The following is an 18,025-nucleotide window of genomic DNA, read 5'->3' as shown; positions in this document are numbered from 1 at the left end:
TATACCTTTAATTGTGGCATCATCACTCTTCTGTGAGTATAATGTTCAGGTGTTGTTCCTTTTTTTTAAACTTATAACGATAATAGAGATTATTAAATAAATAAACACTGATTCATGATTCCTGACCTGTTTCAGGCTCCACAGAGAAATATGGCTGCCCTTGAAGTATGCTGTAAATGACTCTGGCGCTGTTTCCATAGGAAGGGTCGTCGGCATCTGTAGCTGTGACTTGCACCACAGAAGTACCTGAAGTATCCAAATTCAGCTTAGTTCTGCACAGTACCAGAAGGAGGAGCAAAAGCACTGGTTTTCATGGACGACTTGAATGATTTTTGGCTTTAATAATGACCTCTTAAAGAAACATTTGTGTATAATTTAGATGAAAAAATATAGAGAGAGTTATTATAGGTAAACTTTGAATTCAACTAGGTATTTTATTTAGCCAACAGGTGTATTTCATTCATGTAATAGATAATGCTGACAGTGTATCAGATTATAGTAAAGGCAGACACTTTAGAAATGCTCCGGTTTGATATTTAAATTCACTTTCAGATAATAGATTTGTTTCGTGTAAAGGGCATATCTAAGCACAAAGGAGTAAGTAGGCTTTTCTTTCCCTCTCTCCACTAATTAACCATAAAAATAATTAACATCTGCTCCAGAATACAGTTTTATGAATAGATTAAATTCTAAATTTAGAAACAGTCCAAGATGATCCCAAGTCCCATGAACTATTAAAAGCTATTTAATAAAGTTCAAAATATATAAAAGGGCTTTATATTAAGGTGATTGCCAAAAGTCCTTGGGATTTAGTGAAGTAAATATTAAATAATAATCCCTGAACAATGCTTTTGAGAAAAGCAGTATGACATTTTCTATTATACTTGTTACAAGGAAAATATATCTGATTTACTTCATCAGTTAACTTCTCTTACATTTGAGAAATGAATATATTTTACTAAATCTGAATACGTATCTCTATAAATGTTATCATTGTTTCCTGCTATTTACTTTTCTGTGGTTCTTTATTTAACAAAAACATGAAATCAGTCTTAATTTTCTTTGCCTACCAACAACTTCTATTTATTTATTGAAAAGCAAATTCTATTTTCTTGAATGTTTTACTTCCAGTTTTTTCACACATTCTGTTTCACAGCTTTTGCAACTTAATTTTGTAATTGTGTATCCATTTGTCATTAGCTGTTAATTTTTAACTGGTTTATTTGAATAAGAGATTTATATCAGGAAAGTTTTATATATAATGGCTATAGTGAAATATTTTTAAAAATTTAATATGAAGTATAGTAGAAAATCTAATTAATTTCATTGTTCATGTCATTTAGGTAATACAAACTCTTTAGACAAATTACAATGAGAGTACACATATAAAGACTCCAGATTACATTTATGGTGTTCTAAGTGTACTTACAATATATTTGGAGTCAGAATTTTACACAACTATTCTCCAAATACATGTGACAAACATTTGTGTTTTCATAGTTTTCTACTGAAGTTCAATGGTATTTTCTTGCATTTTTGAGGGAAGTGTCTATTTATTATATTGTAGAAATTTACAAACCCATAGGAGGTGAAAAATGCATTAATCTTTTTTCTGACTCATTTTTTACTCATAAAATTAAGTATGTACTCTTAGGAAATCAAACATGAGTTCAGTTAATTGACCGCAATATTCTAAGAATTTCTTGATATCTATTTTTTATATTTTTTGAATGCTGCCATAAACATTGTAAATGAACTCACCTACAACCGACATTTCAGGAACACTCGCTGTATAAATTTCCTCTGGGAACGTTGGCTCATTGTCATTGATATCATGGATTTTGATCACAAACTCAGACTCTGGTTCTACTGGCCTTAAAGTTCTTCTGTTAATAGCTTGTGCACGTAGAGTATAAAAGGCCTTTTCTTCCCTATCAATTCTTCTTGTGGCATGAATGTCACCTGTTTTTTCATCAATAATAAAAAGAGTACCAGCTCCATCTCCAGATAAAATATATTTGAGGGATCCATCTCCTTTATCTTGGTCTGAATGAAGCTAGGGGAAATAAAAATGAGCATATCCATGATAATGTCTAAAGGTACATAATGCAGAAAGAATTCAAAGAAGGTCTCTCAAGCCCCATCTTTGAATAATGGGGTCAGTTATCTTAGTTCTTGAAATGAGAGCTGAATAAGTATGATCACACTCATCTATATACTTTAAACAATAGGACTAGCCATTTCCATATCGGTGTGATTTTTATTCCAAATGGAAAAAATAATAAAATAAACCAAACACAGCTCCTTTCTTTGCTTAGCTTGGTGTATAACCATTTCTGTAAGCAAATAACTCCTGACAAAGACATAAGTCATCAGTCTTGATATGCTGATGTAAACTCTGCTGCTCTCATCTCTTGCTGTGAATGGAAAATACTTTTACTCTCATATTACACAGAGCATTTATCTCCTGTAAACTTATTATTAATTACTGTATTTCTGTTGGGGAATTCACAATATCTTAAGGATTGTAGGACAGGCAAGTTGCATGACACAGCTCCTACATTAGGAAACTTACCCATTGTTCTTTGATTCATACAAAAAACAGCAGCTGCCCCAAGAAATATTTGTAGAGTTCAGAACAAGAGTATGAATAGATATCTATATAACACCAGTCTAAATATTTGAAAGATATAAATCAAGCTAATAAACAACTAAATAATATATGCTCTATCTAGCTTCCTACCCTGTCAAATCTATCTTCTTAACAAGCGTAAAAAAGTTTTATACAGAAACAATGCAATACAGAGCAACAGCACTAATCTTCCAGAATCTAGTCATCACATCAAAGAGCTTTACATGCATTCATTTGGATTCAGCCCTGTGCACATCCCATTCCAGTCCTAATATTGTCCAGGAGCCCATGTATCATTTGGCAATTGCCCTGGAGAAGGCAATGGCAACCCACTCCAGTACTCTTGCCTGGAAAATCCCATGGGCGGAGGAGCCTGGTAGGCTACAGTCCATGGGGTCGCTAAGAGTCAGACACGACTGAGCGACTTCACTTTCACTTTTCACTCTCATGCATTGGAGAAGGAAATGGCAACCCACTCCAGTGTTTTTGCCTGGAGAATCCCAGGGATGGGGGAGCCTGGTGGGCTGCTGTCTATGGGGTCGCACAGAGTCGGACACAACTGAAGTGACAGCAGCAGCAGCAGCAATTGCCCTGCAGTATCCATGGAGTATTGATTCCAGGATCCCAGTGGATGCCAAATTCTGAAGATTCTTGAATCCTGACATAAAATGGCACAGTGAAGTCCTGTGTGTATTAGTCACTCAGTCATGTCCATTTCTTTGTAACCCCATGGACTGTAGCCCATCATGCTTCCCTGTCCATGGAGTTCTCCAGGCAAGAATACTGCAGTGGGTTGCCATGCCCTCCTCCAGGGGATCTTCCTGACCCAGGGATTGAACCTGGGTCACATTCATTGAAGGCAGATTCTTTACCAACTGAGCCACCAGGGAAGCCCTCAGCCCTCAGTATCTATAGGTTGAGCATCTGTGGATTCTACCACCCATGGATTGTGCACCATTTTTACCACCTGCGATTGGTTGAATCTCCCTGGTGGTTCAGATGGTAAATAATCTGCCTGGAATGCAAGAGACCTGGGTTTCACCCCTGGATTGGGAAGGTCCCCGGGAAAAGGGAATGGCTACCCACTCCAGCAGTCTTGCCTGGAGAATTCTGTGGACAGAGAAATCTGGTAGGATACAGTCCATGAAGTCATAAAAAGTCAGAAATGATTGACACTTTCACTTTTCACAGACACTGAGCTCACAGTTGTGGAGGGGTGACTGTATATTGTTTTTAACAAATTCACACTAGACCGGCCTCAGAATTAAAGCTTCATATAATAATGGGTAAATCTGGCCTTTGGTAGCCTGACCTGGAGAAGGGACTCTTCAGGATCTAGAAGCAATTTAAGGATGTCTGGGGAGGGAATAATGAGTCCCAAGTACTTTGAGCATGGTCTGGAAATGGATGTGCCAGTTTCAGATACGAAAACTCCCTTTCTTGTCACAGAATTCTTTCCCTGAAGGTAGAGACTTAGCCATAAGATAAACAGAGCATGGCTCTGTAAAACACAAGGATTTTAAGTTTTTGTCTAACTGTATCACCCAACCAATAAACATTTTTTTAATGCTATGATCATGGTTTGATTATTTATAGTAAGAGATTACCATTTAAATTTTTTATTTTGCTTTTTATCTGGTAAGAAATAGAAAAACAATGTGTAGATTTTTGAAGTTTTGGTAAAGCATGTACTATTACTTAGACATCATCATGTCCATGTTGTCTTTTTTAAAATTGAAGTGTAGTTTTGGACTTCCCTGATAGCCTAGTTGGTAAAGAATCTGCCTGCAAGGCAGGAAACCCCAGTTCAATTCCTGGCTTGGGAAGATCTCTTGGAGGAGGGAGAGGCTACCCACTCCAGTATTCTTGGGCTTCCCTTGTGGCCCAGCTGGTAACGAATCCGTCTGCAATGTGTGAGACACAGGTTCTATCTCTGAGTTGAAAAAATCACCTGGAGAAGAGACAGGCTACCCACTCCAGTATTCTGGCCTGGAGAATTCCATGGACTGTATAGTCCATGGGGTCGCAAAGAGTCAGACACACTGAGTGACTTTCCCTTTCACTTTCATAGTTGATTTACAATATAGTTAGTTTCAGGTATACAGCAAATTAATTTGGTTATACATTATTTTTTATTGTTTTCTACTATAGGTTATTATGATATTGAATATAGTTTCCTGTATTAGACAGTAAGTCATTGTTGTTTATTTATATATAGTAGTATGTATCTATTAATCCCATATATGTAATTTATTTCTCTCCCTCCTTCATCTTTGGTTACAGTAAGTTTGTTTTTTTTTTCCTATGTCTGTGAGTCTGTTTCTGCTTTGTAAATAAGTTTATTGGTTACACTTTTTTTTTAATACTTGTATAAAATGTAGTCATTAATAAGAATAGGCATACTTACCTGTAGCCTAGAGAAATAAAAATTGGAGACAATATCCTTCAATTATGCAAAATATTATAGAATCAGATATTTACCTAAGTAGGTTTGATTTTTTTTCCTCTTTACTTAAACCAGCAACAATTTTTATCTAATTGCCTGTAGAAATATTATACTGATTATATTCTCTTTAAAGTAGAATATTTTCCCTTATTTGAAAGTTCATTTGCTTTATAGGTGCTTATGTCAAAGAACTTGCCTGTGAAAGTATTTTGAAGTGGACATCAAAATTGTTTAAATTAAACAAATATTTAATTCCTCCCCCCAACTATATTGCATTACTGGTTACTCTTTGGTTTATAAAAGCAGTTTATTTTTCAATTATTTGTAGTAATCATCATTTAGCCATTAAATTTGGATCAAACTTAATTTTCCTAATTTCTGGGTAAAAGCCTCATTATTACAGATAGAACATAAAAAAAGAAAATCTCAAATGGATAGGTACTTTGGAGAAGAAGTTCTAGAAGTCAGGTAACAATTTTTTACTGCATTTTTAGCTATTCATAAACAACAAAGTAAACTTGAGAAATAAGAAATATCTGTGTTTAACAAAACAGCTCTCAGAAGTAACATATGACTGTATTGTCCAGGGGAAAAAAAAGTCATGAGATTGAAGCATTTTAGTAATTGAAAATGCACATAGTTACTGGGAAACTTTCCAATTATATGAATGTGCAATACAGCTTCAATTTTCCAAATGACAGATATAAGCATTGCATATTTCTTGTTCTGTCTGGGAAACAAATAGTTCAAAACAAGATTATTGATATTATCAATCATTTCATCAGATAACTTTATGATGTCTTTTAGACATTTACAGTGTTTACTGTCTATTCATTCAACAATTTTAATTGAGAAATATTTAGCTAGTCTCATAAGAATCAAGTCTTTCTAAAAGGAAATCAACAGTTTCATCCTAGTGCTATGGGGGATTTAAACACAGTAATAGAAATTCACAGACAGTCCCTAAACTAGCTTATGGAAAAGAGTGGAGTTCCTTAAATATACATCACACAAGTCCCGTGGTAAAGAAGGAGTAGAGGTTTAAACCTGGGGATTTTTTTTTCTGCACTTTACAAATTTCATATCTCATAAAGAACACTGGATGAATATAGAACACAGATTCAGAGTGAAGATGGAAATAAGGCAAGATGGGAATCATTAAGACCAGTTCTGCTCTTCTAATCAGTTAGACATACAAAAAAGAAGTTGCTGGTATGGTGAGATTTTAATTTTTGAAAGCTCAGTATTGGAATATGAATCACAGCAGGATTCTTACCTTCACTTATACTACAGAGAGTGAAAATTAAATCTTGTAATTGGACCACATACTGGGGGAGTTTCCGTTGGATTAGAAAATTGAACATGATAGCTGGGAATCAAAGAGATGTCAGTTGGAAGCTGGACTGCTGGTTTCGTGATTCAGAAATGAAAAGACTTCTTCCCTCTCAAATGTAAGAGAAACAAATTAGATCTATGGATTTATAAGTGTTGGTTTTAAGAAACTAGACATAATATATTTCTCTTGAACTCTAAGAACTTGCATAAAAGTAAAGAAAAAAACGTTCTTTTCTCACAGAAGGAAACAATGGAACACTAACACTAGACTAAAAGGACAAAATGACCATATTTGGGGGCTTTGTGTTAGTCTATGTTTATTGAAATATTATTTAAATAGACACATGTGAGAATTGGACAAGTAAAGAGATAAAACAGATACATACTATAAGGCAGAAAGATGCATTTCTACATGTCCTGAGACTTGGCAAGTTGCTTTTTACTCTAGATAAACCTAACGGGAGATGAGAGTTAACTAGTAAAGGGTATGACGATGATGCTGATTTTCTAAAAGTTATAGAAAAGGACCAACGGACAAAGTTCTTTAATTATAGTCCTCGGCCTAAACTATTTTTTAGGCTTCTATTTTTTAAGCTTCTCTTTATTACCGTAATTATTTCTTTTTTGCATTCTCTTCTCTTCTTACCCTGCTGTTGTTTGTCTCCCTCATTTCTTGTGTGTGTGATAGAAATTTTATTTTACATTCCAATTCACTTATTATAATAAGCAAAGATCAGGGAAGATTTAATCTTTTATAATTGTAGTTTTCTCATTACTCTTACATTTTTTGGTTTAGATATTAGTTATCAGTACTTGGATTTATTAAACATTTAATTGAACAAAATCAGTTGTTTGTGTTATTGAGAAGAAAGATTATGGAAAAAGTGCCAAAGAACTTATACCATCTACCTGGAAATAAATTTTATATTGATTTGACCTTGTGCTATTTTAGTATGTGAGATATTAAAGTTTCTTTAAACATAAAAAAAAAATGTCAGATTATTGAAGCTTTAGTTCCTCGGTAACACCTGTTCTCCAGTGTGAAACATTTGTGCCACAAATCTTTAAGAAGAATTTTATGTTAATACTGACCTTTTCTTTCCTTTAGGAAAGCCTATTAAAAATTCACAACCTGCTGTGTTACTTGTAAATTCACAAGTAGATAAAGGACATGGCAAGATACATGACAATTAATGAAAATAGAACAACTGATACTGGGCTGCACATTTATAAGTCATTTTCCTATTATTAAACTTTCTAAATTTGGATGTGGTTATTATAACTCATTTGCTCATATTGATTAGTTTAATAATTAAAACTAAACAATCTATTGAATTTGAATAAATATTTTAGCAACAAATTATTTAATTAAAGGCTAGTAATTTTAAATGTGGCAGATTTCTGATAATTTTAAAACATTTCGTGTAAAGCTTCATGTTCGTTTTAAGGTACTTGTCTAAAACAAAGTTTGTATGCTAAAAGGGGTCTTGTGGTTTATATAGATTAAGACCACCTTTACATTAAGAGGAAGAAACTGAGATCCAATCAATTTTTGTCACATAGGAGTTAATTTAAGATTACACTTCAGGATGAGTACTTTATTGGTGGAAATTTTACTTCTTAATATCAGTCATTTTTATTTTTCAGTTTTTCACATAAATTTGGAAATATAAAAGCAGTCAAAGTATTGGTCTATGAAGTACCGGGAATTTAATTTGTCACCAAAAGGATACTAATAAAAAATTTTTCTCTTGTATTTTTCTCCTTGGCTAGAAGAAAAATTGACCAAGTTTTAAAATGTAAAAAATTGTATCTATCAATCTGCCAGTAAAAGTCTGAGGAATTTATATTGTTAGGTGGGATTCTTCCTCATTCAGAATATTGATACATTTTTGGATATTGGTTATCATTGGTATTTGGTTTGAGAAAATCAGAATTATACTTGCAGAATTATATTATGATTGTATTTATAATGGTTAGACTATTAATAGCTATTGAAGTGGCTTCTCAGGTGCCACAGTGGTAAAGAATCTGCCTGTCAGGAGATGCAAGAGATGAAGGTTAGATACCTGGGTTGGGTCCCTGGGGAAGGAAATGGCAGCCCACTCCAGTATTCTTGCATGGGAAATCCCATGGACAGAGGAACCTAGAAGGCTACAATCATGGGGTTGCAAAGAGTTGGACATGACTGAGCATACACAGATGGACTAGTTATTGAAGGACACATTTTGATAAATGAATCAAAAGGATTATAAGAAGCACTATCTGAATTTAACAATTTCTCCTTTGTGTGTATTCATTAACTTCAAAATATCAGAAACTGTTGAATAGATTTTCTAATATACAGTGATAATTTTATGCCTGCTGTTCTTTCAAACAGCCAATATATCCTATATTTGTTTTTTAAAAAATTCAGCATGTGGCAAATATGCTATGCTATTTTGGTACCATCATCATTAGCATTTTGCTCTAATTGCTCTAGCGACTAACATAATAAAACATTTGATATTATAATATCAAATGGAAGTTAAGGCACTGAATCAAGTAACTTTAAATTTGCATCCAATTAAAAAAGATAATGAAGATGGTCTCAGACCAGAATGCAGCTGAAAGCTTACTACAGCAAATGGGATCTGGCCAGAAATAAATAGGTAGTTACTCATTTTGTTGAAAGTAGGGGAAAAAAGGGTGAGAGAGGTTGCAAATCTTGAGTGTACAAAGTTTACAGAGTAAAATTGAATATTATTTTCCTATTAATGATAGAGAAAAATATACATAATTTTTTATGAATCCCAATGAAACAATTTTTCCTCCAAAAAATAGAAATGGGGATGAGAAATAAAGCTTATCAATGGAATGGATTGCAAAACCAAATACGATAGTTTAAAAATAGCCCACACAGATGACTCAGATTAATAAACACTTTTCTGAACAATTTCTCTCTGGGACCAGAAGCAAGTACAGAGGGTTAAGTGATTGATAGACAATGTTGTTTGAATAATTTAGGATCTGGAAAAAACTTAAGTGGTTGTTATCCAAATTTGACAGAGTCTCTAGAGAGCTCCTTCAAGTGTCCAAACTCCAGGGGTTGCCCACATTCAAAAACCAGAGATTCCTCTTCCCATTTGGTCTTTTGAGAGTTCAGCCTACTGAAAGTTGGCTTTGTGCTTTTGGGCCACCTTAACTGGTAAGTTCAGTTTAGGATTATCTTGCATTTTGGGGGTCTTTCTTAGAAGTTGTTGGGAATTACTCAAGACCCTGCAGCAGGTCGGACTTCTTTGCAGAGAGTCCTATTAAATTCTAGAAGACATCTCCTGCAAGGAATGCTGCCAATTCATGGTCACACAGTGTCTCAACTTATACATTTCTTTCCCAGTACTGTGAAGATACCAAGCTTTCATTGAAGGCATTTATTTAAGTTTTCTGTAAACATACTTTTCTAGGGCATTATCTGCTTCACAATCTTAAATGGTATGCATAACCCACAGTAGACATGTTATTTTCTAATTATGTATTAGTTTTCCTCTCCAAAGAGAGTTATTGGGGAAATACTTCAGAGAAAGTTTATATTCTTTCAGAAGCCTGGCATAGTCTGTCTTACTGTTTTGAAAATCACTAAATTATGCAAAGTATTCCCTTGTGGTGTGAAAATGACATTGAACATTTCACACCATATTTTTCTCCACAACTTGAAGTCTTCTTAAGCATCTTAGACTTGTAATAAAGGAATATATGTAAATAATGTCTAGCCAGGTGACACAAGTGGTAAAGAATCTGCCTACCAGTGCAGGGGACACAAGAGATGCGGGTTGGATCCCTGGGTCAAGAAGATCCACTGGAGTAGGAAATGGCAACTCACTCCAGAATTCTTTTTTTTTTTTTTTAATTTTATTTTATTTTTTAAACTTTACATAATTGTATTAGTTTTGCCAAATATCAAAATGAATCCGCCACAGGTATACATGTGTTCCCCATCCTGAACCCTCCTCCCTCCTCCCTCCCCACACCATCCCTCTGGGTCGTCCCAGTGCACCAGCCCCAAGCATCCCGTATCGTGCATCGAACCTGGACTGGCAACTCGTTTCATACATGATATTTTACATGTTTCAATGCCGTTCTCCCAAATCTTCCCACCCTCTCCCTCTCTCTCAGAGTCCATCAGAATTCTTAACTTGAAAATTTCATGGGCACAGGAGCCTGGAGGGTTACAGTCCATGGAGCCACAAAGAGTCAGATACAACTGAGCGACTGAGCACACACAGTGAGCACAAATACATGTCTAAAAAGATTCAGTTCAGTTCAGTCACTCAGTCGTGTCCAAATCTTTGCGACCCCATGAATCACAGCATGCCAGGCTTCCCTGTCCATCACCAACTCCCAGAGTTCACCCAGACTCACGTCCATTGAGTCAGTGATGCCATCCAGCCATCTCATCCTCTGTCATATGTGCAAAATACTTAAAACCAAGAGATCCATTTTTGATTAATAAGGTCTACAGAAATCAGAGAAGAAATAATGAAGAGTGATCATCTCTTCTTAATGAGTGACACAGGCAGCTGATAATCTTTCCTTCCTCCTCTTAATCAAGAAAGATACAATGATTTGAAGGGAAGGAGAGGGCTAGAGATACGTATTTACAGAAGGAGTTTATTTAAATAATTATTTCTTGAATTGGATTGAACTAAACTAAATTAAAGAGACTAATGAGAATTCTCTGTGTGCCATTTTAGGACTTATAAGTTTTGGAGACTTTGCAACAGAGGCAGTATTTGAAGCTGTTGTATTTGTAAGGCTTATAAAGCTGCTTTTATCTTGAAAATTATAGAGTGATAAGTACATAATTGGATGCCAAAAGGAGAAGGACCAGGCAACTGCCTGCTGTCTCTATGGGCTATGGGCAAGGAGGGGAAAATGAAAAGGGGTTTGGATCTTTACAGTCGTCGCATTTTTTAAAGTACTGACTGAAATGACTAAAATAGAAATCCGAAAAAGGGCTATGAATGCTATTGTAATCCCCCTCCCTCACAAATCCGTTTGTTCATGTCTGTGTGTGTGTGTGTGTGTGTGTGTACATAAAATAGAAAAGCAATGTGATGTGCAGAATCAGGAGTTATGAATATGGCCCTAGCCCACTAAATTAAAACCTTAAATTCTAGGTATTGAAATGTAAAGAAAAGAACAGATGAAAAATGGAAATTGAGAAAAGAATCAAAAAAAGAGCTTTCTAAACCAAAAATACAATATCTGACATTCATAAATCTATAGAGTTTTTATAGCAGATTGGGTTAGTAAAACATAAGATTAATGTTTTGGAAGGTAAAAAGAGATTGTCAGATTAGAGTTAGGTATATAGATAATGCAAACCTGAAATGAAGAAAGAAAAAATCATGAGAAAAAATTAGGATCCTTGGATGCTTGTGAAATAAACTCAAAATGTACAACACACATGAAATTGGATATCTAGGAAAAAAGAAAGGAGAATGAAATGAAATTATATTTGAAGCAAAAAACTGGGTAAGAATTTCTAAAAACTGGTGAAAGATACCAAGAAGCAGATTCAGTAAGATCTGAGAAACTCTAAAAGAGTAAATAAAAGTGTTAGTCGCTAAGTCATGTCTGAATCTTTGCGGCCCCATGGACTGTAGCTGCCAGATTCCTCTTCTGTAGAATTCTCCAGGCAAGAATACTGGAGTGGGTTGCTATTCCCTTCTCCAGGGGATCTTTCCAACCCAGGGACTGAACCCAGGTCTCCTGCATTGCAGGTAGATTCTTTACTGACTGAGCCACCAGGGAAGCTCAAATAAAAGTAAAACTACAAATAATCCCATTATAGTCACATTTTTGAAATTTGATAACATAAAGAAAACTAAAAGTTTTCAGGAGCAAGAAAGATACATTAACTTCAAAGCAGCAAGTATTAGTCTAATTGCCTGTTTCCGAAAAGATATGATGGAAGCCAAAACATGATGGAACAACATCTTACCGAAAATAACGAGCTACCTGATCTACACTGTGCAGAAATAGGCTTCTTAAAGAAAGGTGAAATAAATGTGTTTTTGGACAAAAGCTAAGGGTATTTACCCCAATAGGCATTCAGTTAAAGGAATGTTAAACTGAAGTTTCTACAGAAGAAAACAACATCAAATAAAACTTGTGAAGGGAATGATAACATCAGAACTGCAATTATGTGGTAAATATAAATAACTACTGAATATACAAAACAATCATACTATCTTTGGATACTGGAATAAAGTATATGATGGTAACGTAATAGAAATGAAGAGGGAATAAAAATTCAAAGAATTCTAAGTTTAAACTGGTTTGTGAAAATACATTGAAATGTGCAGTATTAATATACATATTTTCCTATGATTATTATTCCTCAGTTCAAAGTTAGCATAATTTATCTTGATATCTTCCTACCTTCCCTCTGACCCCACCACCTTCACCCACCAAAAACACTTGGCTTTTAAGTCTGGCTATAACTCCTAAAGGAAATGGATGCCAATATAATGGAATATAAAGAAAAATAGAGAATAATAAAGCAAAAAGTGAGCACCAGGATTCCATAAATGTCAATATTTTGCAAATTTATGTTGGATTCTTTTTGCTTTAAGAAAGAAAATAAAATTAAAATAAACTGTAATTCATCAGTTGAAGCCTTCTCTGTTCTTTCATTACTTTCCTCACACCTTCATACATATAATCATCTTGAAGTTTATGTGCATCTTTTCCTTCCATATTTTATATTTTTGAAAAGTGAGTAATAGTACTTATTCCAAACTGAATGTTTAATCTTCATCTTTCCCACAAATCAACTCTTCTCATTTTAGTAAACGGCATGGCCAGGCTTTCAAACTAAAATCCTAGAGGCCATTGATTTATTTCCCCCAATTCTACCCATTTATTCCATAAGCAAATCTTTTTGGACTGAAAATATATCTCCAACTGCTTCTCACAGCCCCCACACCACCATTCCAATACAAGTCACTAAAACCTGTCACTAAATTGTCCACCTAGCCTCCACAGCTCTAGCTCCATCTTTCTATGGTTACCCTCCACCCACTACGAGAGGCATCATTTAAAAATACAAGTCGGTACATGCCATAACTCTGCTCAAAATCCACCCATGGTTTCTCATCACACTTAGAACACAGTCTAAATGCCTTACCATCGTTCACAACATTCATCGTGACGTAGTCCTGGCCTGTCATGCTGGCCTCAACTCTTTCCATTTTTCCCTTTAACTACTTGAAATCACATTGACCTTCCTGTTTCTTGAACATGCTGAGTTTATTCCATCTCCTGTTTTAACACTTGCTATTCCTTTGAATGAGACATACTTTCTCACTTAATTTTCATAGGTGATTTCCTATGAAAAGCTATTTCCTATCAAAAGCTTTGATACCTTTTTTATCCCTCTGTTCCTCTTGTTCTGTCATTTTCTTCTCAATTTGTAACAAATTCTTTATGTACTTGAATATTAATAGCTTCTTGGTTATATAATTGCAAGTTTCTTCTTTTAGTCTGGGAAGTTTCTTTTAACACTGGCAGTAGTTCCTTTTGTCTTAGAGAGTACTTAATTTCAACATACTTAAATTCATCAATAATTTATTTTATAGTTATTCCTTTTTGTATCTTATTCAAGAAATATTTCTTAACCAAAACTCATACTTATGTTTTCATATAATCTCTTTGTTTTTAATATTTTTAAAGCTTTTTCTTTGACATGTAGCTCACTTTTACCATCTGGATATTATGTTGTGTGTGTGTTTGTGTGGTGTTAGGAAGAGATCTATTTTTTTTTTCTAAGGATTTACAATACATATTTATTAAACCATGGATTTTAATTCCAACTCATTAAAAATTTTTCTGTGTGCTTAGTCACTTAGTTGTGTCTGACACTTTGTGACCCCATGGACTGTAGCCCTCCAGGCTCCTCTGTTCATGGGATTCTCCAGGCAAGAATACTGGAATGGGTTGTCATTCCCTTCTCCAGAAAATCTTCCCAACCCAGGGATTGAACCTGGGTCTCCTGCATTGCAGGTATATTCTTTACCATCTTATCCACCAGGGAAGCCCTTCTGTATAAGCACAGATATGCTTTACCATTTTTTTTTAATTTTAACCATTATGTAAACAGCCAAGGCCACACTCATGCTGCATCAGGCTGCTGATGGTGACTACCTCCCAGCTGAAGACCATCATAGAGCAGGGCCCCACCTCACCTCCTCCAGTTACCTGATGCTACAGACTTGCATGGGCTATAGATGCTCATCTTCCTCCTCAAGTACAACGACAACAACCCCCCCACCCCAAGCACGCCAAGCTGGACTTTCTCAGCAACCTGGCCACCAGTCTGATCTTTAGCATCATCCTAGTCAACTTTCCTTCATAGCCTTTGGCATCCAGAAGCCAGTGATGGACGTGGTGCCCCGAATCATTCTGGACCACAGACATCCAGCCCGAGGAGCTGCCTTGCCCCTGAGGCCCACCTCCTCTGACTGTCTTCAAACTGCCAGAACCAGGCAGATCCCTACTGGACTACCTCCCAGGATGAGCCACACATGGCCACCCACGTGGAGCAGCATAGGCCCGCTCCGCACCTTGGCTGTTCCTCCTAGACTGTGAGGCAGTGAGGCTCAGGGGCAGGACTGGAGAGCCCCCAGGAAGTGTTGTAGCCACTCATAGACATGCTGCCGGTCCAAGGATGGGTCTCCAGAGGTCACAGCTGGTCTGTGCCTCAGGACATTTCCAGGAGGACAAAAAACAAAATGTTCTATATAACCAGGGGTATGTTTTTGATCCCTCTATTTTGTTCTATCTGGCACCAATATAATATTATTACTATTAATTGAATATTCACTCAATTTCTGAAGCTTTGCAAATGACTGCTAATATCAGTTTAAATAAGTACCCTTCCTTATCTGTCTTTTAAAAAATTGTCTTGGGGGTTCTTGGTCATTAACCATATGTAGTTTTACATCAGCAGGTTACTTTCTATTAAAAAGCAGAACAGATAATAAAGAACCAAAATCTTGCTAAAAAATTTATTGGTATTCCAGTGAATTTACAGATTAAATTGAAGAAAGTATCACTTTAAACATTAACTCTTCCTAGGCTCAAAAATTGCATGCATCTCCAAAGCCTTAGCTTAATCTTAGAAATAAAAAGCCCAAATGCCTATACCATAACCTAAGTCAATTAAATAAAATTTTCTGGGACCTTCCTATGGGTCCTGAAGTTAATATAGTATACTTCAACTTCTTTAGCTACCTGGGGGCCTATAATTAGCATCCTAATCTCTGACTGCTGATGTTTTAAGTGTTTTAATACCTTACTGAAACTATAAGTGCATATCCACAGTGGTTTCATGTTTCCTGTTGACATATTGCATACTTTGGAAAGATTTAGGTATTTTATAATGACATATTCTATGCAGAAACTCTGAAGCATAAATTATATAAAATATCTGAATAAATCATTCCTCAGCTGGTATATAAGAGAACTCCTTGCCCCCACCATAACAAACCAGGAAAAATGGACCCACGTTAGCCTCAGTGGTAAAGAATCTACCTGACAGTGAAGAAGATGCAAAGGATACGGGTTCGATCCCTGGATGGGGAAAATCCCCTGGAATAGGAAATGGCAACCCATCCCAGTATTCTTGCCTGGAAAATTCCATGGACAGAGTAACCTGGTAAGCTACAGTCCATGGGGTCGCAAAGAGTCGGACATGACTGAGTGACTGAGCATGCACACATGCAGCCCCTCAGAATTTTCCCAGCTTCTTAAATATGCTGAGTGGGGGTGAACTGTACTCAGCTTTTGGAGCTTCACTTATGTCTGCTGTTTATTAAAAACAATCAGCTTAAAATAATATGCCAAGGAGGCATATTTTGGGGTGGTGTATTTTGTTCCTATTCAGTTCCCTTCTAAAACTCAACTTTCATTTCCTTTAAATGAAATGTATATGACACTGACCTTCAAATGTATATATTTAACTCAATCCTCTCCTCTCAACTTCAGCTCTAAATATGCATCTGTCTTCAATGGGATGTCTCATTGACATTTCACATTTAACAGATCCAAAATTACATTCTTGCTTCCCTTCTGTTCCATCAAAATAACAAAAACTAACACACAATTCCATTACTCCCTTAAAGAAAAAAATATATATATATACAGAAATATATCTGCATTTATTAAGGACATATAGCTGCTCTTCAGTATAATTTTATATTTTATTGTGATATCTAGCTCACTTTTTCCATCTGAATTTGTGGAACTCTTTGATCTCTAGTGATCTAAGGGAACCAGTTAAACTAATTCATAAAGCGTTCTGAACTAAATTTCGATGGGTGTAATACTGTTATCCATGAAGGACAGACATGAGATTGAGATATGGGGCATTTAGATGCTCACCCCAAGACTCCTTGATCAACTTTGTCTGTCCCTCTACCCCGAATGAAATAAGTTACATAAATTTTTAGGAGTAATTGGTCACTGCAGCCAATTTTTTTAAGTTTTTATTTTATATTGCAGTATAGCCAATTAACAGTGCTCTGACAGCTTCTGGTGGACAGCAAAGGGACTCAGTTATACATATATGTGTATCCATTCTCCCTCAAACTCCCCTCCTATCCAAGCTGCCACATAATATTCAGCAGAGTTTCCCACAGCCAATGGATTCTTCATTTTGCTGCCCTTGCTAAACCTCCAATGCCCTCATCCCACATGGAGCCGATTTCCTGAGTATCAGAGGTATTAATCCCCTTTGAAGTCTTAAAATTAAAATTATCCATACCCCTCACTTTCAGCTTACCTAATTTTGACAAACCTTTTCCTCTTTACTACCATGAAAATAATGGAATTGCGGCAGGTATTTTAGGACAAACTTCAACCTCTCAGATACACCCTATAACACATTTCTCACGCCAATTAGACCCTGTGGCATCTGGTGTCCAAACATTATTTCCAAAGGGGTTAATCCATGTCACCTATTTGGAACATTTTGGAACTTTATAAGGGTCAGGGGTAATGCTTCTGGTCATTTGTCCAGTTTCTCAACAGATTTTTCCTGAAGTCCTTTTTATGCCTACTGGCATCACTAAACCTTCTATTATTAGGTTAAGAGAACACTGGGAACTTACATGAACATTCTGATGCTAGGCCTAGCTCAATATAAGAACTAACTAGTAACTTGGAGAATGTTGCCAACAGGTGAAAGTGGCACGATTCCCACCTATAGAGAAGCTTTGCCATCCCTTTCAGCTAGGAGACCAGGTGTACATCAAGGTGTTTAGAGGAAAGCATGCACTGTCAGCCAGCTGGGAAGGACCTTATGGGGCACTACTAATCACCTACTCTGTCATTAAAACAAGAAAAATCCCCCTGGATTCATACAAGCCACACCAAAATACAGCTAGGTCATCATGACCAGGACAGCATGGAGAAAATCTCTACAAGCGACCTTAAAGTTAGCTTTTCCAGATCCGGTTCCCAGTCTCCAGAAGCAGATGGTGTTGTGAAGCAGAAAACTTTCCCCTAGATCCAGGGATGAAAAAACTTCACTTTCAGCTATTCCCTGCCTTTAAAGTCTCCCCATACAC

General features: G+C 36.0%; 1 protein-coding gene across 1 annotated transcript in view; it reads right to left on the bottom strand.

Annotated features, from left to right (window-relative positions):
• LOC102399288 (cadherin-10) overlaps nt 1-18,025 on the bottom strand; it is a 194,269-nt gene that overhangs the window by 54,000 nt on the left and 122,244 nt on the right. Inside the window, exons 3-4 of the mRNA XM_045163648.1 lie at nt 1,762-2,056; nt 127-246 (exon numbers count right to left, since the gene is read on the bottom strand). Coding sequence (XP_045019583.1) covers nt 127-246; nt 1,762-2,056 — 415 coding nt within the window. The remainder of the gene's footprint in view (nt 1-126; nt 247-1,761; nt 2,057-18,025) is intronic.

This window comes from Bubalus bubalis, chromosome 19, assembly GCF_019923935.1.
Source record: "Bubalus bubalis isolate 160015118507 breed Murrah chromosome 19, NDDB_SH_1, whole genome shotgun sequence".
Classification (NCBI taxonomy): domain Eukaryota; kingdom Metazoa; phylum Chordata; class Mammalia; order Artiodactyla; family Bovidae; genus Bubalus; species Bubalus bubalis.
The sequence above is the reverse complement of the archived record's forward strand: the minus strand, read 5'-3'. Positions and strand labels throughout refer to the sequence as shown.